The sequence below is a fragment of the Mus caroli genome, chromosome 2, assembly GCF_900094665.2.
Source record: "Mus caroli chromosome 2, CAROLI_EIJ_v1.1, whole genome shotgun sequence".
NCBI classification, from domain to species: Eukaryota; Metazoa; Chordata; class Mammalia; order Rodentia; family Muridae; genus Mus; species Mus caroli.
In genome coordinates, this window is record NC_034571.1 from 65,753,278 (window position 1) to 65,777,140 (window position 23,863).

The 23,863-nt window shown below is 38.1% G+C and overlaps 1 protein-coding gene across 7 annotated transcripts in view; it reads left to right on the plus strand.

Moving 5' to 3' along the window:
- The window catches only part of Dync1i2 (dynein cytoplasmic 1 intermediate chain 2), a 51,021-nt gene that overhangs the window by 4,400 nt on the left and 22,758 nt on the right, over nucleotides 1-23,863 (plus strand). For 4 of the 7 annotated variants that reach the window (XM_029471876.1, XM_029471869.1, XM_029471865.1 and 1 more), the window contains 4 exons: nucleotides 3,316-3,433; nucleotides 12,699-12,789; nucleotides 17,647-17,706; nucleotides 20,094-20,209. In XM_029471876.1, the coding sequence (XP_029327736.1) occupies nucleotides 3,316-3,433; nucleotides 12,699-12,789; nucleotides 17,647-17,706; nucleotides 20,094-20,209 (385 nt within the window). The remainder of the gene's footprint in view (nucleotides 1-3,315; nucleotides 3,434-12,698; nucleotides 12,790-17,646; nucleotides 17,707-20,093; nucleotides 20,210-23,863) is intronic. The other 3 variants (XM_021156930.1, XM_029471886.1, XM_029471880.1) reach the window with 1 other exon arrangement.

Below are 23,863 nucleotides of genomic sequence, written 5' to 3' on the forward strand. Positions count from 1 at the left end.
CTAACATCCCTCCATGGCCTCTGCATCAGCTCCTGCTTCCTGACCTGCTTGAGTTCCAGTCCTGACTTCCTTTGGTGATGAACAGCAGTGTGGGAAGTGTAAGCTGAATAAACCCTTTCCTCCCCAACTTGCTTCTTGGTCATGATGTTTGTGCAGGAATAGAAACCCTGACTAATACAAATTAGTACCAGCATAGTGAGGTATTCCTGTGACAACCTGACCATTGTTTTGGGAGAACTATGGAAGGACTTTGGGACTTTGGGCTAGAAGATCCATTTGGTGTTAAGAGCTCTGTGGGATGTTGTGTAGGAGCTTGGAAGATAATGTTGAGAACAGTGAAGAAGATGGAGGCCTGGCTTGTGAAATTTCAGAGGGGAGAAGATTAAAGACTCTTATCAGGGCCATTGCTATTTTGACTGTGAAGATTCTGTGGTTTTGGTTTGCTGGGGCTGATGAATCAGGTGTGATTAACAAGATACCAGAAAATCAAACCTTTGCATTACTGGGACTATTGATGCTGGTTAGCTGGAGCTAAGAAATTAGTGGTGATTAAGAAGAGACCAGCATTATTGAGGTGAAATCTTCTGGGAACTGGTTTTTGAGAGTACAGATGCTGTGTTCCAGAGATAGCCAAGGTTGTACCTTGGGCTGTGGCTGGACTTGTTAATGTTTAAGAGTCACCCAGGTGGTACTGGTTTTGAAGACATGAAGGGGTCATGAAGAGCAGCTGAGGCTGGGCACTGTGAGAGGCTGCAGAAGGCCATTGGTGAAGGTGCAGCCTCAGTTGCAGTTGATGGCCCAGGACTGAAGGGGTCATGCAAAGGAGTTGAGGCTTGACACCATGAAGGGAGCCTAGGAGAGGCTATTGGTGAAGCCTAGTTATAGCTGAAGACAACAGTGTTTGGAGATGCCAGTACCATGAGATGATCACCAAGAACAGCAGTGGAGTACAGGCATCTGGAGCCTAGAAGACAAGGTGCTACAAAGGGCAGGGCCGGAGAAGTGACCCAAGCCCTTGGAGGAGCCCAGAAGATTGTGAGTTGGATCCCAGATGTTGGATGTTGGAGTCTGATTTGCTTTGATTGTGACTGTGCCCTGATATTGTTCCCTCTTGAAGAAAGAAGGTATTTTGGTGGAGTCCACAGTTAAGAGACTTTGAATTTTTAAAAAGACCTTGAATTTTAAAAGATATTGGTTATTTTAAAAGGATTGAACTTTTAATATGCAAGACTGTGGGACTTTTAAAGTCATTTAGATCTTGGGGATGAATAAGAAAGTGAGGTTGAGGCTTAATAGTGATGTGTTCATGTCTCAAGTTGACAAGGGGTCAATTGTACTGGTTGGTTGTGTGTGTCAACTTGACACAGGCTGGAGTTATCACAGAGAAAAGAGCTTCAGTTGAGGAAATGCCTCCATGAGATCCAGCTGTAAGGCATTTTCTCAATTAGTGATCAAGGGGGAAGGGCCCCTTGTGGGTGGTGCCATCCCTGGGCTGGTAGTTTAGGGTTCTATAAGAGAGCAGGCTGAGCAAGCCAGGGGAAGCAAGCCAATAAGTAACATCCCTCCATGGCCTCTGCATCAGCTCCTGCTTCCTGACCTGCTTGAGTTCCAGTCCTGACTTCCTTGGTGATGAACAGCAGTGTGGGAAATATAAGCTGAATAAACCCTTTCCTCCCCAACTTGGATCTTGGTCATGATGCTTGTGCAGGAATAGAAACCCTGACTAAGACAGATGGTAAGCAGTCTACTGTACCACACACAGTGAAGGCTCAGCTTGGCAACAGGAGCTCTTTTTGCTATATTTTGATGAAAATAAGCTAATATGATATAAAAATGTGACCAAGAAAAGTCAATCAGTATATAAATAACAGTTGTCTACTTGACAAGGTTTTCATTGAAAGCTTAAGATTTTCTTGATATTTTTATGCTCTAAGAATGGATTTGTCCAGTGTAGCTAGAAGATTTTGCTAAAATTATATATATGGCTAAAATAAAAGTTGACAAATTTTTCCTAACAAAATGTTTTGCGTTATTAAAACAAATAAATTTTGTTTTTAACCTGTTCAAACTATGTGATTTTGTTAACTAAGATAAGACCTAAGAGCTGCCTTTGGTGGCAGTTGTGTGCAGCCATAGCTACTTGGGAGGTTAAGGTGGGAGGATCTCACAAGTCCGCAGAGTTTGAGTTTGAGGCCAGCATGGGTGACATGAGAAAACAAACAAAAAACCAGGAACAATACTAATAGTGTCTATAACTTTTAAAAATTAATTTCCTCCAGAAGAGTTTTAAAAAGTGACCTGTGTGTGCGTGCGTGTACATGGGTAGAGATGCCCGAGGAGGGCTCCAGAGACTGCTGGCTCTCCTAAGCTAGAGTTAGGGTGATTGTGAGTTGCCAGACGTGGGTGCTGGGAACTGAACTTGGGTCCTGTGTAAGAGCAGTGTGGACTCTCAACCACCAAGTCATCTCGTCAGCCTCTCTGGAAGAGATTTTTATAAACATTTTTTATATAAATCCACTGGAAATTTTATGTAGAACTTTAAAAATTATTTTTTTTCAAGAAATCTCTTTGCTTAATTCTTATATCTTAAATCTCTTTAGTTTCCCTTCTGTCGAAACGTATTTCTAAGTTTTTGTACCACTAGGGTTGGGGACTCCCGTGGTTCCTGTCCATACTCACCAGATTCATATGATAGAGAATTGGAAGTTGACTGCTTTTTAAAGATGTGTTTGCTTTTTTAAAGTTATATATGCATTTTAAGACGGACTCTTGCTATGTAGGCTTGGCTGACTTGGGATTTGCCTTGTAGACCAGGCTGTCCTTGACTTAGGAAGTCCTCTGCCCACTAACCTCTGGGATTATAGGCAAGATCTATTATTCCTGGCCTTTTTGATAATATTTTTGTGAAGACCCCTTGATTATATATAAACATGGATGCACTAAGAATGATTTATAAAAAGAACTTTAATATTAAAAACAAAGTTCATCCTAAAAGTTAATTGCACAGGCTGCTCTTCCACAGGACCAGTTTTGATTCCCAGCACCCACATGGCAGGCAGTTAACAATGCTGGCAGCTCCAGTCTGGGGATCCAGCTTCCTCTTTTAGCCTCCATGGGTTCCAGGCAAATATGTGGTGTACACACATACATGCAGGCAAAACACTATACACATAAGTGAAATAAAGATAAAACTTTTAAAATAAGATATATATGTATATATACGTATGTACGTATATATATATATATATATATGTATATATATGTAGAAGTGTTTCATATCATACTTTAACTTGAGGTTTTGACTTTAAATTTTAGACTGATCAGAAGAAGGAAGCTGCTGTTTCTGTGCAAGAAGAGTCTGATCTTGAAAAAAAAAGAAGAGAAGCTGAGGCATTGCTTCAAAGCATGGGACTAACTACGGACTCCCCTATTGGTAAGGACCTAACTGTATCTTTTCATGGGAAACAGGCATATATTCTGTTGAGCTCAGACATATCCAAGCTCAGTGCATTGGTTTGATATCTTTTGCATATTTTATTTGTCTCAAAAGCATTATCATTTGCTTGAAACTCCTTTTTCCCCCCAGGTATATCGGTACAGAGTTATTTTATTTGTTTGGGAAATCAAGATTAATACCTACTAACACACACCAAGCTACCAATTTAATTTTCTTACTTAAAGAAATAACTTGCTATGCACCATGCTATGCTAAACTTAAAGATGAGTGTTTCCTAACCTAACTCTATATTCCTTTTTGTAGGCCAGGAAAAGGTGTACTAAGTCAAAGTCCTCAGAACAAAGGAGAAGGAGAGAAATGTATAGCATTCTCGCAGTTCCAGAAAGCACAGAATTTCACCTGGTCTTGGTCTTTTTCCTGTGCTATTCATCTTGATAGTTATATTAGACCAATATGCTGCGTAGAAGAGATACTGAGATCTAGTTACATACTTGAAAGCATTTCATGCTTATTTAAATAATATAGTTCTGTGTTAGGTGTCACAGAGAATGTGTTTTAGTGTGGCATTTTATCCTTTAGGGACCTGGCATTTCAAGGTTACTTTTGAGCTAATATCTTTGTGTGTTTGTGTGTGTGATGGCATATTGGTGTGTGTCCAGGTAGGTGCCCCACATGAAGAAGCCAGAAGACAACTTAGGGTAATATTCCTTGGGTGCCGCCTACCTTCCTGACTTAGGCTCTCAGAGTAGACCAGGCTGCTGCCCAGTGAGTGTAAAGGTCCACCAGTCTCCATCTCCTTGGCTGGGATTACACATGTGCACCACCATAGCTGGTTCTGGGGCTAGCACTCAGGTCCTCATAACTTGTGCAGTGAGCACTTTCTGAGCAGAGCTGCCCCCTTAGCAATGTTTCATCTTGTTGAGGTTTTTTGTTTTGGGTTTTGAGTTTGGCTGTTGAGACAGGGTTTTCTGCCCAGTCTGACCTTGAAATCATAATCCTCTTGCCTTGGCCTTCTGAGTGCTGGGATTATAGGTGTGTACCATTGTACCTAGGGTGCAGGCTAATTTTATCTATCCTAGGGGATGTATACCAGAGGCAGTAACTGCAGTGTGCCTTAGTGTAAAACTGATCATTATTTCTAAAAGGTTTTGAGATGACAAGGCTAGTTTTTCTCAACATCTGCTTCATTGTTACGTCTTCCTGCTCATGGTTTTTCTTTATCGATAGAATTTGAAGACTATAGCACATTAATTTTTATGTCTTTAATAATCCTGTGCTTTTATATTTTGATTTTAAAAACAAATTAATTCGATTACTTTTCTTATTATCCTAGTAACTGAAGCACATCACTTGTCAGTTGTACAGGCTTGGGGAGGGTCTTGTTTTCTTATTTTCTGTGCCATTGGGGTGTGGATTTCTTCTATGAATCTTCCACCCCCCCTCCAGCCCCACCCTGACTTCCATTTCACTAATTTACTTGCTCATATGTCTTAATTCATAACCCACTTCTGCTGTTTCTTGAAAGATCTTTCGTTAGTGAGAGGGCTCGCCCTCTTTCTCCATTTATATTTCTTCTCCTACATGAGAATTTGTAATATTTAGTTTTACAGCTTTTAAAGAAAAATCTTACTCAACCACTCATTAATTCAAAAAGTATTGTGTATTTTGATAAGCCAGGCTGGGGGATGGGCTTCTGAGCCCTGCAGAGTTCCTGTAGGGAGCTGAATTATCATGGTGATGTCAGACTGAGACTGAGCTGTAGATCTGGTGTTCAGGAAGAGCTTTGAAAGAACAGGAAGATCAGAAGCAGCCCAGCATGCTAAGGCTGAGAGTGGGGGCAGTCCAGGTGGAGGGAACAGTGAGGGTAAAGCTAGCCTTGGCTGGGCTCGTGTGGTTGCAGTGTAAAAAGCCAGAGAGAGGCAAAGAGCAGAAGTGGGTAGAGGCCAGGTGATACAAGATCTTGGGCAGGACGGAAAGCAACAAAACAACAACAGCAACAAAAAAACCTTTATACATCTTTAAAGAGACAGACAAAACAAAAACAGTCTTTCCAAGATAACCATCATTAGCTTAGGAAAGTAGATGCACTTCCCTTTACAGAAACTTAGGCTATAGAATCTAAACATAAGGCTATATCTAGCATAAGTCAAGGAACTTGATTCATATTCAGGTCTTTCTCAAGGAACCAGTGTTGTATTATTTCCATTTAGCAGAATCTGATCTAATTTGGTAGTCCTTCCTCTGCTATAGCCTCAAAGCGAGTTGTCTTCCAGTGTCATAGTGACAAAGTCTTCAGATCCTGGAAGTATACAACAATTCCACTTCACTCTTCACCTGTGGGAATTCCTGATCCTGTGCACTGTCCACAAGCTTCAGTAGCAGGAGCTACAGAGAAATAGTGATAGCTTAGGCACCATAACTGTTCTGAGTCTGGAAGGATTGTTTGAGGATTTCAAGCAAAGGCTTTCTTAAGGAGAAAATAGAAATGGTTTATCAGAGTTAAAACTGGCTCTCAGTCATGGATGTTGTAGCCTCTCTTAGGTGACACTTGAGTTTTGAAAGTTAACTCTGAGACAAGTTGATTAAAGTAAAAATATACTTAAGTCAGCCTTTCTAGCCAGTAACAAGGTGGTTTTGTCTTAACTGGAACTGGAATGGTTTTAGCTGAGGCAGGTGCTCACAGGGGTGGCTTTTGTAGCTATGTTGTATGTGCATTCTTAGCCTGAGCCTTAGCAGGGGGAGATCATTCTTTGCTGTCCTTTCTGTTTGATAGATTCCTTTTACTCTTACTCCTCTTTGGGGCGGGGTGGGATGGTGGCAGACATGCTACAGGAAAACCTTGGGAAGTCAGTTCTTTCCTTTTCCCTACATGGGTTCTGGGGACAGAAGTCGGCCCTCCAGGCTTGCACAGCGCTCATCCTTCCTCAACAAGCTCTCTCTCTAGTCCTTCTGTAAGCCATTGTTGTTCCAGTGTAAACAGGAGAGAAAAGGGGAGAGAGAATGAAAGGAAAAACTATTGCTAGTCTTCAAACCATTAGTTTGGTTTTTTTGCTGAAGTAAACTGACAGTGTAAATAGCTATGCTTTTTTTTTCTTTCTAATGAAAATGTATTTCGTGAATATGAGTGGTTACTGAAAGATTTTAACTTGTTTTGTTTTGTTTTGTTTGTTTTTTTCGAGACAGGGTTTCTCTGTATAGCCCTGGCTGTCCTGGAACTCTCACTCTGTAGACCAGACTGGCCTCGAACTCAGAAATCTGCCCACTTCTGCCTCCCAAGTGCTGGGATTAAAGGCATGCCCCACCACTGCCCAGCTTAACTTTTTTTAATATTTATTTTTCTTTTACATATGTGAGTGTTTTACCCGCTTCTATGTATGTGCACCAGGTGCATGCAGCCTGATGTCTGTAGAGGTCAGAAAAGGGAGTCAGCCACCATGTTGGTGCTGGGAACCAATCTGGGATCTTCTGAGGCCTAGTTAGAGATAATATTGCTGTGATGAAGGAAACACCATGACAAAAGCAGTTTGGGAAGGAAAGGGTTTATTAAAGCCTTATGTTTCACAGCACTGTTCAGCTGAAGGAACTCAAACAGGGCAGGGACCTGGAGACAGAGCTGTTGCAGATGCCATGGAGGGGTGCTGCTCACTAGCTTGCTCCCAAAGCTTGCTCAGCCTGTTTTGTAGCACCAGGACCACCAGCCCACGGGGAGCCACACCCGTAATGGGATGGGCCCTTCTTCAGGAATCACTAATGAAGAAAATGCCATGCAGACCTACCTGCCTACACTTATCTACCCCGATCTTATAGAGACATTTTCTCAATTGAGGCTTCCTCCTTTCAGAGGATTCTAGTTTCAATCAAGTTGACATAAAACTAGCTAACATATTCTGTTAAACAGCAAGGTCTCTTAACCACCGAATTATCTTTCCAGCCCCTGCATCTTCTTGATTAAATATCAGCTTGCTATTGGCATGAAAATATTTAGAATTTTTAGCTGCCCATAAGAGTAGATGTTAGATCTAGCCAAAGTAGAACTGTTTAGGGCAACAGTAAGCAGGCTTTGAGAAAGAACCCAGGTGTCATCACTGTATTTTAGCTCACGGTAGTTATTCAAAAATTGAAAGAATGTAAAGGCATATGAGATTGTGTTTACCAAAAGAGCATAAGCTGATCAACGCAGAATTAATATCTTTAAATAGCTGCCGTAGCCTGCACTGTCTTAAGATTTGGCCTTTCTGTTTCCTAGCTAGACCCTACATGTTTCCCTGTCTTATTTCTAAACTATTTTTCTTCTCTTAGCTGACGTAACAGAATGAAACCAATAAGTGGCTAAGCATATTATGGTGATCTTGTTGCCTTTAAAATATGAGGGAAAAGTGTGGAAAGGGTGGGAGGATAGGAGAGATGTCTTAGATGTCATACTCCAGCTGAAGACCTGGGTTAGCTTCTCAGCACCCTTATAGGCAGATAACAATGACCTGTGCTCCAGCATCAGGGGATCTGATACCCTTCTCTGGTCTCTTGGGGCTCCTGCATTCATGTGCCCATACTGCTACATAAAGATACACATAATTAAAAATAAATCTTAAAAAATAATTAGGCAAAATGAATTTCATAATCTTTAAAACATACACTTAAAACCCCAATATTAACACCCAGTACTTATATATAATTTGTTATGAAAATACAAAATACAGATTAAGGTGTGATAGTGTTGTTGTTTTCATAATCCACAATTTAAAAAACAAAATAAAACAAAAAATAAAAAAACAAAAAGTGAACAACTTTAAAAGGTTGAGTTTATATCATGGCCTATATGGATACTTGTTTTCTTTTCACTATAGAAATCCTTAAGTAGTCATCAGACATATTTAAAGTTTAGAAATTTAAAATTACTGCTATTCTACTAAAACTTTTTTTTCTCTTGAGATGGAGTCTGATTATTCATATTGTCTGGACTGGAACACATAGAGAGAGGTCTGCCTGCCTCTGCCTTCCAAGAGCTAAGATTAAATGTGCACACTACCATGATTGAATAATTCTTTTTTTTCAATGTCACTAATAAGACAGCTCCACATATTTGCTGGTAGATTGATGTTTCGTTGGCCATTTGACTGGTTTTTGTCTGATATTCTTGAGAGTAGGATCTCTCACAGTATAAGTTAGACCTTAAATGTTTGTTTGGATTTAATTAGATCATGTCTTTTTACTTGACAGGCCAAACAAAAGAAACCCTTCTTTAAGACATTGTACGTTAACTGCAGTTCCTCAGGATCCATCACCTTCCTCTTGCTTCCATAAGCACGGGGCACGCACACTGTGCACAGACATAAATGAAAATAAAAATAAGTATGAAAAGAGACATTGTACGCAAATATATAGCAGAAATTGACAGTCACATATTTCCTAAAATGAATGTTTTAACTTATGGGTGAGCGCATCTAGTAGGTAAGTTCTAGCACAGGCCGCATTGCTGCTTAAGCTTTGCTGTGCTGGTTCCCCTTCTGTTCGCCTGTAGTTTCGGGTGTTTTAGATCAGACTTGTGCAGAGAACACTGTCCATGTTCCAGCTCAGTCATTTCAAGTATAGCTTAATTTTTAAAAACCATTTCATGACAAGGAATGTTGGTTCTTTCTTTCTTTTCTTTTTTCTTTTTTTAAAGATTTTGTTTATGTATGTGAGTACACTGTGCTGTCTTCAGACACACCAGGAGAGGGCATCGGACCCCATTACAGATGGTTGTGAGCCACCATGTGGTTGCTGGGACTTGAACTCAGGACCTCTGGAAGAGCAGTCAGTGCTCTTAACCACTGAGTCATCTCTCCAGCCCTGTTGGTTCTTTATGATATTTTAATCTACAAAATAATTTTTTATCAACTTCATTTAAAAATGTAATGATCGAAATATTGAAGAGAATATTTTTAACAATATAAATATTAATAATCAGAATATAATTCTCCATATTGAAGAGACTATCTTAATATTCTGATAATGAAAATTGTTCATTATCAGAAGAGAGTCATTGTAAATGGAGAAATTAGTATTTCAAAGGGTTAGTATGTAAAGCAATGTTTCTTAGAAGAACAAAGAAAGCAGACATGATAAGCCCTAGGCTGAGAGCCCATGTGTCTGTTCACAGAGGGGCATGATTGTGAGGGGAGTGTGTATTGGTGCTCCAGCTGAGAAACCTGGTGGCTTGGGTTGTCCCAGAAGCGATTCTGCCCATTCACTGTTTTCTGCCAACATTCTGACCCTCCATGCTCCCTTTCCATGACTGCCTACCTTTTCTATGCCCTGCTTCCTAGCAAAAGCCCTTTCCCCAGAGACTTTATTCTACCACATATAGTCCTTCAACTCTGAGGCTTCTGTGTGTAGTTGTGGATTTAGGGTTAATTTTAAATCTAAGTGTATTATTAGAGTCTTTATGGTTAAAAATATTCTATTCATTTCTTCATTGGCCAAAGGCTGTAATGTTAATTTTATATCCTTGGAAAGCCAAGGTTTTAGCTGGTGAGTAAAGCCTTCTTGACAAAGCTTTTTATCTTAGAGAATGAACCAGTTCATGTTGTCAGTTATTTGTGTGATGAGGAGGGCTGTGCTGTTTTCAGTTCATGTTTCTCTGGTTCTTAGAGAAAGGAACACGTGCTGTCTTTACCATGAATTTCTGAAATCCATTTGCATATTTATGTTACATCAATGCAAACCTGCTTTAGACTATTTTATAGACAACTTGAAATAAAGGCAGTCTGATCAAATTACTGTCTTACTAAGCAAATCATATTTTAAATACTTGACAAAAGCTACATATTAATGGCTTATGACATTTTCAAAGACATTTACAAGCTGTCCTTTAAAATTCCAGAAATGAGTCTTTTCTATTTGGTAGCTCATGAGTTCAGGTCTTTCTCCCCCGAATGCGTGTTTTCATTATTTCAGAGGTTTGTTGAAGTCTGAGAGTCTAGTGGTACTGCCTCATTGCATAATTATTATAGTCTTCCCCCCTGAGACTAATTGAATTACATTATGGCAGTCAATGTTAATGCCTTATTTTCTATTAGCATCCACCTTTTGAGAATAATAGTGATTTGCATTTTCCAGGTTGTCCCTTCTGAGGTGCATTTTTTACTGTTACAAGATGAAGTTAGTCAGCTGATAATAGCTAAGACTTTTTTTTAATGTATCTTCATTATAACTTTGTTTTAAACTGCTGCTGAGCATTGAGAATATAGTCTGGGGATGTCTGGGATGGAGACTGCTATCTAACTGCACATTTAGTCATGGTGGTACTTTCCCTGACTGAGTCACCAGGAGAGTTTGGTAGTCCTGTCACTCTTGAGTTATTATTGTTTCTAAACATTCACTTCAGAACTGGGTTAATATATCTATTTATGTACATGTAATTACTATTTAACCTATTTCTAAAGAATTTTGCTGATATTAATGCAGTCTTAAAGTGAGTTATTATTGAACTTATTGAATAGAACCATTGGTACTTGAAATCACTCAAAAACGGAAAAGACAATGAAAGTAGAAAACATTTCTGATGTCTCCCAACATATAGATTGATAATAACTTTACTATTACCAGTCTCTCTAATATGTATCTGTAAAGAAAGTAGATTTTCAATTATCAAGTTTATATTCAATTTAAAGAACATAGACTTCCTATTTTGAAGACCTTTGGTATGGAAATATGGTGCCTTACTCGGATTTAATAATAAACATATATTTGTGCTTTCAGCCCAGTAAACAAGCAGCTGTTACACAGTGCTGTTTCTGTGTGCAGCTGGAATTTAGACTAGCAGAAGCCTCACAGTGAAAGGGACAAAAAGATACGGAATGAGCCTAAGAGAAAGGAGCCGAATGATTAAGACATTACTGTGTGACTTCAGATGCATTCCTTTTTAGCCATATGGAATTATATATGCAGCACCTATACAGTGCCAACCATAAGTGAACTGTATCAATTTCCTGTGGCCGCAGAATTGTTTCTGTTACATTTAATCACCATATTAGAAACATTGGTTTTGTTTTTAATATTGTTTGAAATATAAGCAAGAATTAACCACTATTAGCTCAGAACACAAGCATTCTAGCTATGTTACTGATTGTATGACTAGGAATCTGCCTTCTGTTTAGTAGACTAGTCGGTAAAGTCAGTGCAACATAAAATGTGTTAGTCACGTAATGTTGCACACTGAAAGATTATTTTTAAAAGATACTTGGGATTGAGAACTTTTATGGTAAAAATTTAACCAGAAGATGGCAGTGATGAGCCTCCCATACATCCTGCTACGGTAATCCAAAAGTTTTCCGAATGTCATAGCATGAAATGTGCATGTTTAACAGTGTTGAGACATTGGAGAGAAATAGTTGCTATTGTTTTATATAGTATGAAGAATGTACGTTGTTCTCTAAGACGGGATTAAGACTATTTTGGGTGTCTGTATCTTTGTCTGTACGTTCAGTTTTTTCTGAGTACTGGGGTAAGGAAGTTCCCATACATCTTGCTGTGTGTAGTTTGCATGTGTCGCTTTCTGTGCTGCGTCATGTCTAGAAGGCATGCTGTTTTATGGCCTGTTTGCATTTCCCATCCAAATTGCTGGAAACTAATGAACATTTTAAAGGAGCCATTCCTTTATCTGTATCATTTCCCTAAATTGCCTCTTTTCAGTGGAGAAAAAATGTATTAATTTTAAATACTAATTTTTGAGGCACCAGGGGTCAAATCCAGGGCTTTGCACATGCTAGGCAGGCACTGAGCTACATCCCCAGCCCTAAAATTGTTTGAAAGAAAAAAAAAATTAGACAAAGGTTTAACGTTTTAAAACAAATCTTGAAAATCAGAGATTAAATTACTTGAAGCCTATTTGAAAGTTCTAGTTTTGCCAGTGCAGCCATTTAACACATAAAAGGAGAGAAGGAATGCTCTCCTTTGAAATTAGTGGCCGCCTTTGGTGATGGAGGAGATGAAGCTGCAGCTTTCCTTAGTCTTGTCGTTTAACCGCAGAAGCCTGAATGCATCTTGCCAGAGAAATGGCCTGAGTCTTCAGCATGATTGCTAACTTTGTCTTTCCCCTTTCTTCCTACTGTTCATTTTCACCCTTGTATTTCTGTTGTCTGCTTTGTCATTATTTTTCCCTTTTTGTTAACTATTTCATGTTAAATTATTTTTGAAACCCCATAAGCTGAGCAACCTCTCCGTGTAGTAACAGCGGATACCTGTCTGTTTCATTATTTAGTCCCTCCTCCTATGTCTCCATCCTCCAAGTCGGTGAGCACGCCAAGTGAAGCTGGAAGCCAGGATTCTGGAGATGGCGCCGTGGGATCTAGGTATGTAATTCTCTCCTAATATTTTAATGATAGAATAGAATGCATTTAGTGCCAGGTGCTGTCAGTGCTTTAGAGAGAGTCGAAATGTTTATGTTGACTTATTACTTACTTCTTAAACTCCAAACAGCATAGAAATTCTATGTTGTAAATTGGGGTAACTTTTTGCAACAGTATTTTAGCTGTCACGTTATTGTAAATAGCTGTGTTTTTCATGATAATTTATATTAAAAATAGAGGTATTCATGAATTTAAATTTGTTCTACTTAAATAAATGTACTCATTATTGTGTGAATGTTTTGACTATGAATAATGTAAAATATCTTTGTTGTGCCTAATTTTCCACTTGATAATTGAACATTGAAACTATTCAATTAAACATCACAATTCTGTTCTATTAAGTAGCTGATTCTGCTAAATAAGATGAAAAAAGTAATTATAACTGGGCAGTGGTGGCATACTATGCCTTTGATCCCAGCACTCGGGAGGCAGAGGCAGGCCGATTTCTGAGTTCAAGGCCAGCCTGGTCTACAGAGTGAGTTCCAGGACAACCAGGGTTACACAGAGGAACGTTGTTTCGATAAACCAAAAATAAAGTAATAATAATAATAACACAAAATATCAGCCCTGGAAAGGTTACTTCTTGCAGAGAACTTGGTTTGGCTCCCAGCCCACATCTGCCAGCCCACAACCTTCTGTAACTATAGTAGTTCCAGGGGAATCAGACTCTTAACCTCTGCAGGCACTGCACACACACACACACACACACACACACACACGCACACATATGCACATTGTACACGTAGACAAGGTGCATGCACACAAGTCAAATGAAACTGTAAAAGAATGTATAGAGTATCAGGGAAAGGAATCACGGCCGAGGAGACATTGATTTACTTACAAGGGCCATTGAGTTCACGCCTGCCTCATAAAACTATTCCACATTCTTGTTGAAACTGGTTTTCCAGAAAGTCAGTAATATTTTATCTTTTTTTTCTAAAGGCCATTTTGGGGAGTATTATCAGTTCTTCCTGTGTCCTGTTTGTACATGGGAACGGGCACATTTTTATTTATCAGTGCCCTATTACAGCTGAAGAGAGAGTAATCACAACAAGTCAGCCCACAGCTGACGCAGAATCTGGGGCTAAGAAGTTAAAAATCCTGCCCAGGAAAACATCTTAGCATCATCTTAAAGGCCGGGTTATAGCACACTAAAGACTTATTATCTAGCATTGCAAAGCCCTAGCTGTCATTCCCCAGCACTATAAGAAAAAAGTTACTGAAACTTTTCCGTTTCAATTTTTCACCCTGCGTGTGTGTGTGTGTGTGTGTGTGTGTGTGCGTGTGCGTGTGCGTGTGCGTGCGCGTGTACCCTTCTGATTGAAGATAAAAATAGACAATAAAGTCTGACAGAGAAAACAAACAAAAAACTTCACAAACAAATCCTGCAAATTAAGGGGGTTGGGTGGGGCAGGAGAGATAGCTCATCGGTTAAGAGCACTGATTGTTCTTTCAGAGGTCCTGAGTTCAATTCCCAGCAACCACGTGGTGGCTCACAGCCATCTGTAATGGGATCTGATGCCCTCCTCTGGTGTGTCTGAAGAGAACTACAGTGTACTCCCATACATTAAAAAAAAAAGTTGCCCTGTGTCCCCACACACAAATAATAAAATTTTTAAAATTGAGGGGTGGCTCCAAATAATTTATCGTTAACAATTAAAAGGTATAGACATGGGCTCGAGAAATGGCTCAGCTGTTACAAGCACACACCCCTCTTACAGAGGACCGTCTCTAACTGCAGAGAAACTGACGCCTTCTTCTGACCTCTGCTGCTGTCATGCACATGTGCTGCATAGACATACATGCAGGCTAAAAATACAACAGTATACATGAAAATAAAAATAAAAGGCACAGAAAGCTAGGTAGCTTGAATCTGAGATGTGCTTTCCACAACTGACAAATCTAGCAATGCTAGCTATATAGCAATATTAGCAATGTTGGAGGTAAACACTAATTCAGATTTGAGAAGAAAATAGTTTACTTTTGACAAGTAATATTACTCTATAAACTATGTTTTAGAAATAATTTGCTCTAAATTAATTTTTAAGAATAAGGTTATTTGGTTTATGCTCCCATGCTTATTTTTTTTTAAGACAGAGTCTTGCTGTGTAGCCCAGGGTGGCCTCAAGCTCAGACCCTAGTGCTAGAATAAAAGGTGTGTGCCACCATGCCTGACACTCCCACATTCTTTTATGTAAAGAGCCAGTATTCCTTTAAATAGCTAATAATTTAGATATTTTCCACTGATATTTTCAAGTGAAGGTTTTTTCTTTTATAACCAACATTATAACAGTGAAAATATTTCTCAATATAAGTTACTATATTTACTAAATTTCTTTACTGTTACATATTATTTTTAAAGAATTTATACTTGAGCACATTGTTTCTCATTTCAAATAGAAATAGAAAGATTATTTTAAAGCATTGTCAGTAAGTTTGTTTTTAAAGTACTGTGTAGCATTTACATAATTTTCAAAGTTAATATGGTTAAAAGTGTCATTCTCCATGGATAACCTAGGAACTACTAATGATGCTTTGGGATATTGTAAATTGGCATAGGAAGTAAGCACTGGTCAGAAAACTGTGTGTGGGACAGGTAGAATTCATCAAATTGCCAGCAAATACTTTAGATTATCACATAAAATAGAATTTTCTGCTTTCATAACATGCCATTCTAGTGATTGTATCATTAGCTTAAAGATGTTTTTCTTAAATGCTCAAAGGACATTATGTTATCTTGTGCTTACAAAGTGTATCTTAAGACTTACTGTAAAATAAGAAAAGAAGTAACTTGATAATTTAAGAGGTGCTTTTATTAGAAAAAGTAAATAGTTTTTAATCTAAGTGTAACAGGAAAGAAAAGAACTTTTAAGTTTTACTTCAGAGTATCCCGTGAAAGCACTGACTCACCTGCAGATAACTTTGAAGAGGGCTTTTCTTCCATTTACACATATAAATAGAAGTCTGAGTCTGCACCAAGCTCCATAATGGGAAGATAATTTGTAGATGCTTAAAACAGTAGTAAAAGAACACTGCATTAACTAGAATACTCAGATCTATAAGTGCATGGGATGAGCTTATCTTGAGCAGAGGTGCTGATGGGAGGAAGAGTGAGACAGAGGTCTAGAGAATGCACAAAGGCGTGTGAGACACAAAGAACAGGAGAAAGGTCGAGTTGCCATTGTAAGATAGACCACTGCCGAATAACTCTTTAAGTGATAAAAATGGTATTTTGTGAATAAGTATAAAAGGACGAGCTACGACTCACTTTGGCATGTTGGGAGCTGCATTTTATTGCTTTTGTTTACTTCCTTAATCACATACGTGTCTTCTGAAATGTAAGTGATAGCTGTTCAGTTAGGTCATCCATGCCTCGTCAACCCCTTTTTCTATTTTTGATTAGTTTATTTCTAAGAATTAGGATTCCACTTTATATGTCTAAAGAATATATATATATATATATATATATATATATATATCCACATATCTGAATGTTTTAGCACAGATCTAAATTTAGTACAGACCATATTCTGAACTGAAGTTTTGCTGGATTTTAGACTACTGACATCCTCAACAAGGAGGTTTGTGTTTATTGGTCAGCTAGAGCCCTTGTATAATATAGAGGCTGTTGACAGAACATTCCTTGGAGACCATCTCATCAAACTGCTTTTAGTTTAACAAAGCCCAAGTTTGTTGCTGTTCATTGCTCAATACAAAGTAGGTCTTCACTGTGACCTCTTTTCTTCATTGTATACGTAGAACCAACCCTGCTTAAATCCTAAGCTGCTTCCTCATAAGAAGAAGGCTTTCTCTGATTTAACTAATTGTTTTTTATTGATAAATAATACAGACAAGCTGAGAAATCATCTGTTGTTTTAAAAGTTATAGAATAAAACTAGTTTTGTATTCTGTAACTTGAGAATTATTGTTCCACGAGATGCCAGTACTAAATTTAGACCTGCATTTAGCCTTTTGTATGGAATTCGAGCAGTGTACAGTATTTCTAACATACAAGAATACTGATATGATAAAGTACCCTTTGTTCTGATAATGAATAGCTTTAACTTAGGTGGAAAACATCAGATATAAGATATTTACCCATCAGGCAATGATAAGACATCCCTATTTATTTAAGATTGAGATTCTCCAAAACTTAAGTAATTCTTTTGAAAGAGAAGAAAATCTATTCTTTTCTAGAGACAGACATTCTTAGTTCTTTTCTAAAGCAGTGACATGTAAGCCCAAGGCAATGCTTAACCCATGAATTACATCAAGGTCACAGTTTGGAAACGTTAGCTATTTTGTATTCCAGTGGGATAGTCTTGGTTTTCTTACCAAAGAACTTAAGTGTTGGCTCATTTCCTTTACCAGTATGGCAGTTTCCTGCACACATTTAAAGCTGTGGGCAAGATTAGAATATGTTAACTGTTTTTACTAATCTTTTTTTCATTAGGAATTTTAAAAGTTTAACTCTTTCATAGCCTACTTTGTTTACCACCCATAAATAATGTATATTTGGTTTGTGTGCTTTAGCTATTTGTGTCCATTTTGTGTGATACTAGCTTCCCACATTCTGAAGATACACTGAATTATTCTGGGTTGTGTGCCTGCATCTTTAACCACTTTGATGCTTATTGCATTGGAGTTAGACCTAGTATGTGGGTTTTGTGTTAGTCTTACTAACGATGTAGTTCTCAGTTGTAAATAGCGTGCTAGTGTTAGCTGTTTATGGAGTGCATTTGCTTGACTAACTTCTGACCTTTTTTACTAATGCTTCATGGTTGCCCTGCAACCATTTAGGACGCTGCATTGGGATACAGATCCATCAGTTCTTCAGCTTCACTCAGATTCCGATTTGGGGTATTGCATAGATTTATTACATTCCCTCTTTAATAATTAATTTCTTTTTTGTGAAACTGTCCTAATATTACTTTGCCATAGTTTCTAACATTGTGTCTAGTTAAGAATTATAATTTGGAGCCGGGCGTGGTGGCGCACGCCTTTAATCCCAGCACTTGGGAGGCAGAGGCAGGCGGATTTCTGAGTTCGAGGCCAGCCTGGTCTACAGAGTGAGTTCCAGGACAGCCAGGGCTATACAGAGAAACGCTGTCTCGAAAAACCAAAAAAAAAAAAAAAAGAATTATAATTTACTGTAAAAACCTTATTTATTGTTTTATAATTAATGAAAGAAATATTCTTCATATGTAATTTTCTAGGTACCATAAGTTTCTCTACTTAAGTGACAAAATTCTTTGTTATTTCTGTTTTTTTATATAAAATTTTCTAAGATATACTAAAAACTTCATATGTATGTATATGTAAATGTGTATAATACATATACACATACATACACATTAAAGGTACTTGCTGCAGCCATTGTCCATGACTAAGATAGCTCTTTTCCCTTGGTAGTTTGCAGCTTCTGAGGTATGTAATCATGTACTTAGGCACCTGAAGCTAAGTAAGCCCTGGATCCAGATGGGAAGTTTCCGAGTTTCTTGTACATTCGCCAGAAGACCCCTCTCTGGCTACACCAGGTCTTCTTCCCCTTGCCCTACCCCTTGCTTCCTTATTTTCAGTAAATGTGGCTTTTGGAGAAGTTGCCCTTCTCCTGTAAAATCTTAAAAAATACACTCTTTTCTTTTACTATTGGGTTTATTAGCCCTTCCAGTTTGTAATTTGTACCTAAATTGTATCCTGCCCTCTCCTTTTTCTCTAGGTAAGCAAGTGATTTATTTAATGGTCTGTATCTTAAACATCAAGAGTATGAAGTTCTTACTTAAACTTTATCTTAGACTACTCTAGATTGATTCAAGTATCCTTAAATCTTAACCATTTAATTATTTGATTATGCTTCCCCCCTAAGGCTAAGCTATTTCTGAAGTAGAAAACACATTAAAAATGTTTTATGGCTCACATATAGTACTTTAGAGCAAGATTTTTTTTTTTAATTATGTTTTAATTGTGTTCTTCTGTTGAGATGGTGTCTCATGTAGTTCAGGCTGGCCTCAAACTACTGAATTCTGTGTTCCAGCCCTCCAAGTACTGCGACTACAGATGAGGGCCACCGTGCCTGGCTCACAAGTTAATCTTAGTGGATTAATTTTATTCTACTTTAAAAAAAGAATCTGATATAGGTGTTAAAGAAAATGGAAAAAATATTTATATGTATTGACAGTGACATATATTGAAGAAGGTGTGTGAGATTTCTATTTCAGACCTAGGGAAGTTGCGACAATGCTTGCCTATATTGGATGTCCTTTCAAGGGAGTTTTATGATTGAGGACTTTTGGCAACGGGGAAGCATAATTTAGTTTAAATACCTGACAACTAAGTAAGATTTCTCTGAATTACTAATAAGAGGTATTTTTCTTTTGGTCTGGATCTCAACTCTCCTGTTATTGCCTCCACTTCCCAAATCAGAAGTGACTTCTGTAGTTTCATTTATTCAAGAAACCTATTACTTAGGCTTAGAAGATTTTAACCTCAGGATGTCTACTATGAATCACTGATAATACTGGCTATGTAGAGATTTTTTAAAAGTTAAATAATTTATCCTAAAATCCATAATAATGTGATTCTATTATCTACCAAATGTAAGAAATTAAAAAAAGACTTTCTAGCCTGTCAACATGGCTTGGGGTAGAGTTACTTGCCACATACGTCTGGCCACCTGAGTTTGATCCCTGGAACCTACATAAAAGTGGATGGAGAGAAGTGACTCCACAAATTTGTCCTCTGGCCTACACACACACACATACACACACACACACACGCAAACTTATTTAAAGGATAAAAAGAGAAGGCTTTCAACAGAAACCTACTTTCAGTCTTAAAGTCATTGCAAATGGTGAGTGGAACTAAACAAGGCTGGGTGAGGTATTTGCCTCTTCAAGACAGTCTGAAATCTCACTGTTAGTTCCCACGACTATCTGTCATGTGTAGCAGTCCATTCTGAAACTCCTGCCCCACACCTGCCCTGAGAGATAACACTAGAGCTTTTGAAAGTGAAGAGTCAGTACCCTGAGCGATTCAGAAGTGTCTGTTTTCTGTGCTACCTTTTAATCCTTTTGCTAAAGTAAAATGAATTCATTGGTCATCTCATATTTCTCTAGGAAAGCAGGGTTTTAAATTTCAGTGCTAGATATAAATGAATGTTTAGTTCCTAATTTTTAAAAGTAGAATGCTCAATGAAGTTAAGATTTATGCTTTTCCGTATTTAAAAGCATTTATATTCACTTATTTAGACGAGGACCTATTAAACTTGGGATGGCCAAAATTACTCAAGTTGACTTTCCCCCTCGAGAAATCGTCACGTACACAAAGGAAACTCAGACCCCAGTTGCAGCTCAACCCAAAGAAGGTGAGTGTCTGATCTGAATGCGACTGGTGTTAAGACTGTGTTAACTGGGTAGATTCGGACTTTTTTCTTCTTTTGTGTTCGGCATTTAGTGGTGAGGGAGTGTGGTGGATGCATACGGATGCACATGGGGGGTAGAGGAGTATGGGTGTCCTGCCCTGACACTCTGCCTCACTGCCTAGAGACAGACAGGCTCTGTCACTGAACCTGGAACTCCACTAGCAGCCGGCCTCCTGTTGCTGTCTTCCACAGTGCTGGAGATAATAGGCACACACACATGTGCTCCTGCTTGTTTTCTTGTTTGTTTGTTTGTTGTTTTTAATATGGACCTGGGGATTTGAACTTAGGTCTTCTTGCTTGCCACAGTAAGCACTCTTACCCACTGAGCCATCTTCCTAGCCCTATTTTTGACATTTTCTTAGAGAATCATTATAAAACTACTAATGCTTACGGTTTCTGTATTTATATATCTTTTTAAAATCACATTGTAATGAGCTCACAGATTAAAATACTAATGTAGCCACACAACCATTTACCAAGTCCCCCTCTTATTTATTTATTTATTTATTTATTTAAACTATGTATTAAGAACTTTAACTGCTGGAGAAGACTGCTCAGCAGTTGAGAGCACTGGCTACTTTTCCAGAGGACCTAAGTTAAAATCCCAGCACCCACATGGCAGCTGACAGCTATCTGCAACTCCAGTTTATTGCAAAGAATCTGACACCCTAATGCAGACAAAACACCAGTGTACCTACAACAAAAATAAATTATTAAACAATTTTTAAAGAATTTTAAGTTTTTACTTGATTTAAATGTTGAGTTCGCAGCCTTCATTTTGTCACTGATGTGTACCTCTTTGAGAAGTAGAAAAACGTACGTTGTATTTCTATGTCAAGCTTAATTCTTTCCAAAAGAGGTTGTATACCTCAGTAAATTAAATAGATTCTTTTCTGTGGAATATAATGTATTCTGATAATACTGTTGTTATTATTCAAAGTATAAGGACAGTATTACTCTGAATAATATTGCTAAAGGGCTTGCCTAGCATACATGAAGCCCTTGAACCACACAGATGAACATGTGTAGACCTAGTTCTTAAGCTTCCCTTTATGATTTAAGGATTTTGTTGATTATTGAGTAGCCTTTAATCTGGGTGTAATTCAAGGCCCTATGCACAGATACTTGTATTGAATATGGGGTCCTTTGACTCTGAAGCCAAAGTACTATATTTTAAGTTGAGGATATTTTTTTTCTATGTGTTTCTATGTGTAATAGCCCTAGAACTTGCTTTGTAGAGCCAGGCTAGGCTCAAACTCAGAGATCCACTTGCCTCTGCCTCCAAGTGCTGGAATTAAAGGCATGGATCATCACTGTATGCCTTTAATAGCTAATGACTCAAGCACAAAGAAATATGGTAGTTTTTTTTTTTTTCAAGAGACTTAGATAAGATTCTGAATATAAGTTCACAGTCTCTTATCTAAAACCTTTGGAGATATATATATATATATATATATATATATATATATATATATTGGACTTTATAACCATTCAGCTTTTAGGAAAGCAGTAAAGTATATTAACACTCCAACAGAATCTTAGACATTGGTGTTTCAGAAATAGGAGATATAAGCATACCTAATGAAATAAATAATAATTATAAATAGTTTTCTTATAATCATGTCAGGGTTAGCCACTAAGTATGTTAGGATTTTGGAACTGTTGGCAGTGTGGACATTTTGCATAAGGCATTATGGGCCATTATAAATACTCTAATAGTTCATGTATAGGGAGTGTTTTTCCTATTATAGAAATTTGGAAATGATAGCCTAATATTTAATTTATCTTTAAAAGTTTCAGTGAGTTGAACACACACAAGCTCTAGATAGAAATTGGTTGTTGTTCCCCAGTATGGATTGTTTGGGGCGAGGCCTTTAACATTGGGAGGCTTGAGCTTTGCCGGCTTTCCCATGAGCCCAGGACTGTCCCTTCCTCGTAGGATGCATGTGTGGGTACTCGCTGCTCACCTAAAGGAATTCATCAGGGTTGCCAACTGAGGAGAAACTTTACCTACCTGGGAGAGTTCAATTTCTTGTTTCACTATGAAAGCAGCTACTGAGAAATACATTGTGTTTAAGTGTTAATTGTTGATGAAATTTGGATGAAAAGGTCTGATGAGTCCAGTATGTACTGAGTATATCCTGATCACTACGTGGTCTTAGGTAAAGATTATAGAGTCCACATCTAGGATGTCTGATGCTCTCTGTGGCTTTGTGGGTACACACACACACACAAAGCCTTGATTCTTATTTGCAGACAAAGAAGCTAAAAGAAGAGGTGATTATCAAGGCATAGCAGGTAGTAACTACTATTCCAGACCAAGTGTAACTGACTCTAAGTTGTACTTTGTCTCTTGTGTTGCTACGAAACAGCAAGTTTTGTGTATTTATGATAGTAACCTATACTAAGTAGCTTTAAGGGTTTTTTTTTAAATTTTATTATATGTAAGTACACTGTAGCTGTCTTCAGATAGTCCAGAAGAGGGCGTCTGATCTTGTTAGGGATGGTTGTGAGCACCATGTGGTTGCTGGAATTCGAACTCAGAACCTTTGGAAGAGCAGTCAGTGCTCTTAACCACTCAGCCATCTCTCCAGCCCAAGGGGTTTTTTTTGTTTTTGTTTTTTTTTACATTCCAATACAACTATAGATAGATAATATTTTTTAAGATTTATTTTTTAAAAGATTTATTTATATTTATTTATTATTTGAGTACACCATAGCTGCCTTCAGATACACCAGAAGAGGGCACCAGATGGTTGTGAGCCACCTTGTGGTTGCTGGGAATTGAACTCGGGACCTCTGGGAGAACAGTCAGTGCTCTTAACCCTGAACCATCTCTCCAGCCCCCTTATTATTTTATCTAAGTACACTGTAAGCTGTCTTCAGACAGCACCAGTAGAGGGTGTCAGGTCTCATTACAGATGGTTGTGAGCCACCATGTGGTTGTTGGGATTTGAACTCAGGACCTTCAGAAGAGCAGTCAGTGCTCTTAACAGTTGAGCCATCTCTCCAGACCCAGATAATAAGATTTTATAAAATAGTACCATCTCTTTTTTCACTATATCTCCTTTTAAAAAATATTGACTACAAGTGCCAAGTTTATTAGTTTAGAACTGTAGTTTAGCTACACTTCAAAAAGAGAGTGTGGTTTAGATGGCATATTGGTATGTCTGCATCAGCGAAGTATCATTTTAGTGGTGATCTCTAAGTAAGCACCTAAGCCTGTTCACTGATAAGAGAGCAAACAGAATTTTTCTTCCTTGACAGAAATGCAGGTGACAAGGTGGGTAAACTGAGCCCAATCCCGAGGGCCCATCTGCTCCACAGACTTTCAAGATTTCCTGTGTAGATTAGATTTAGAGGTTCATTTTTTCAGAAGTCCATGTTTGTTTGTTTATAGTCTAGCCAATGTTCATTGAGTTTATTGAGTGTCTGCTGTCTGAAATCACCTTTTCCTTGATTTTGTGATTTAAAGCTTGGATTATCTAATTGGAGAAGAATGAAAAGCATAAACTCACTCAGTCCATGAAGCCTTTCTACCCTTTGCAAGTACTTATAAAAATTAGATAATTTGTTTTTTTTTTTTTTATGTCATTA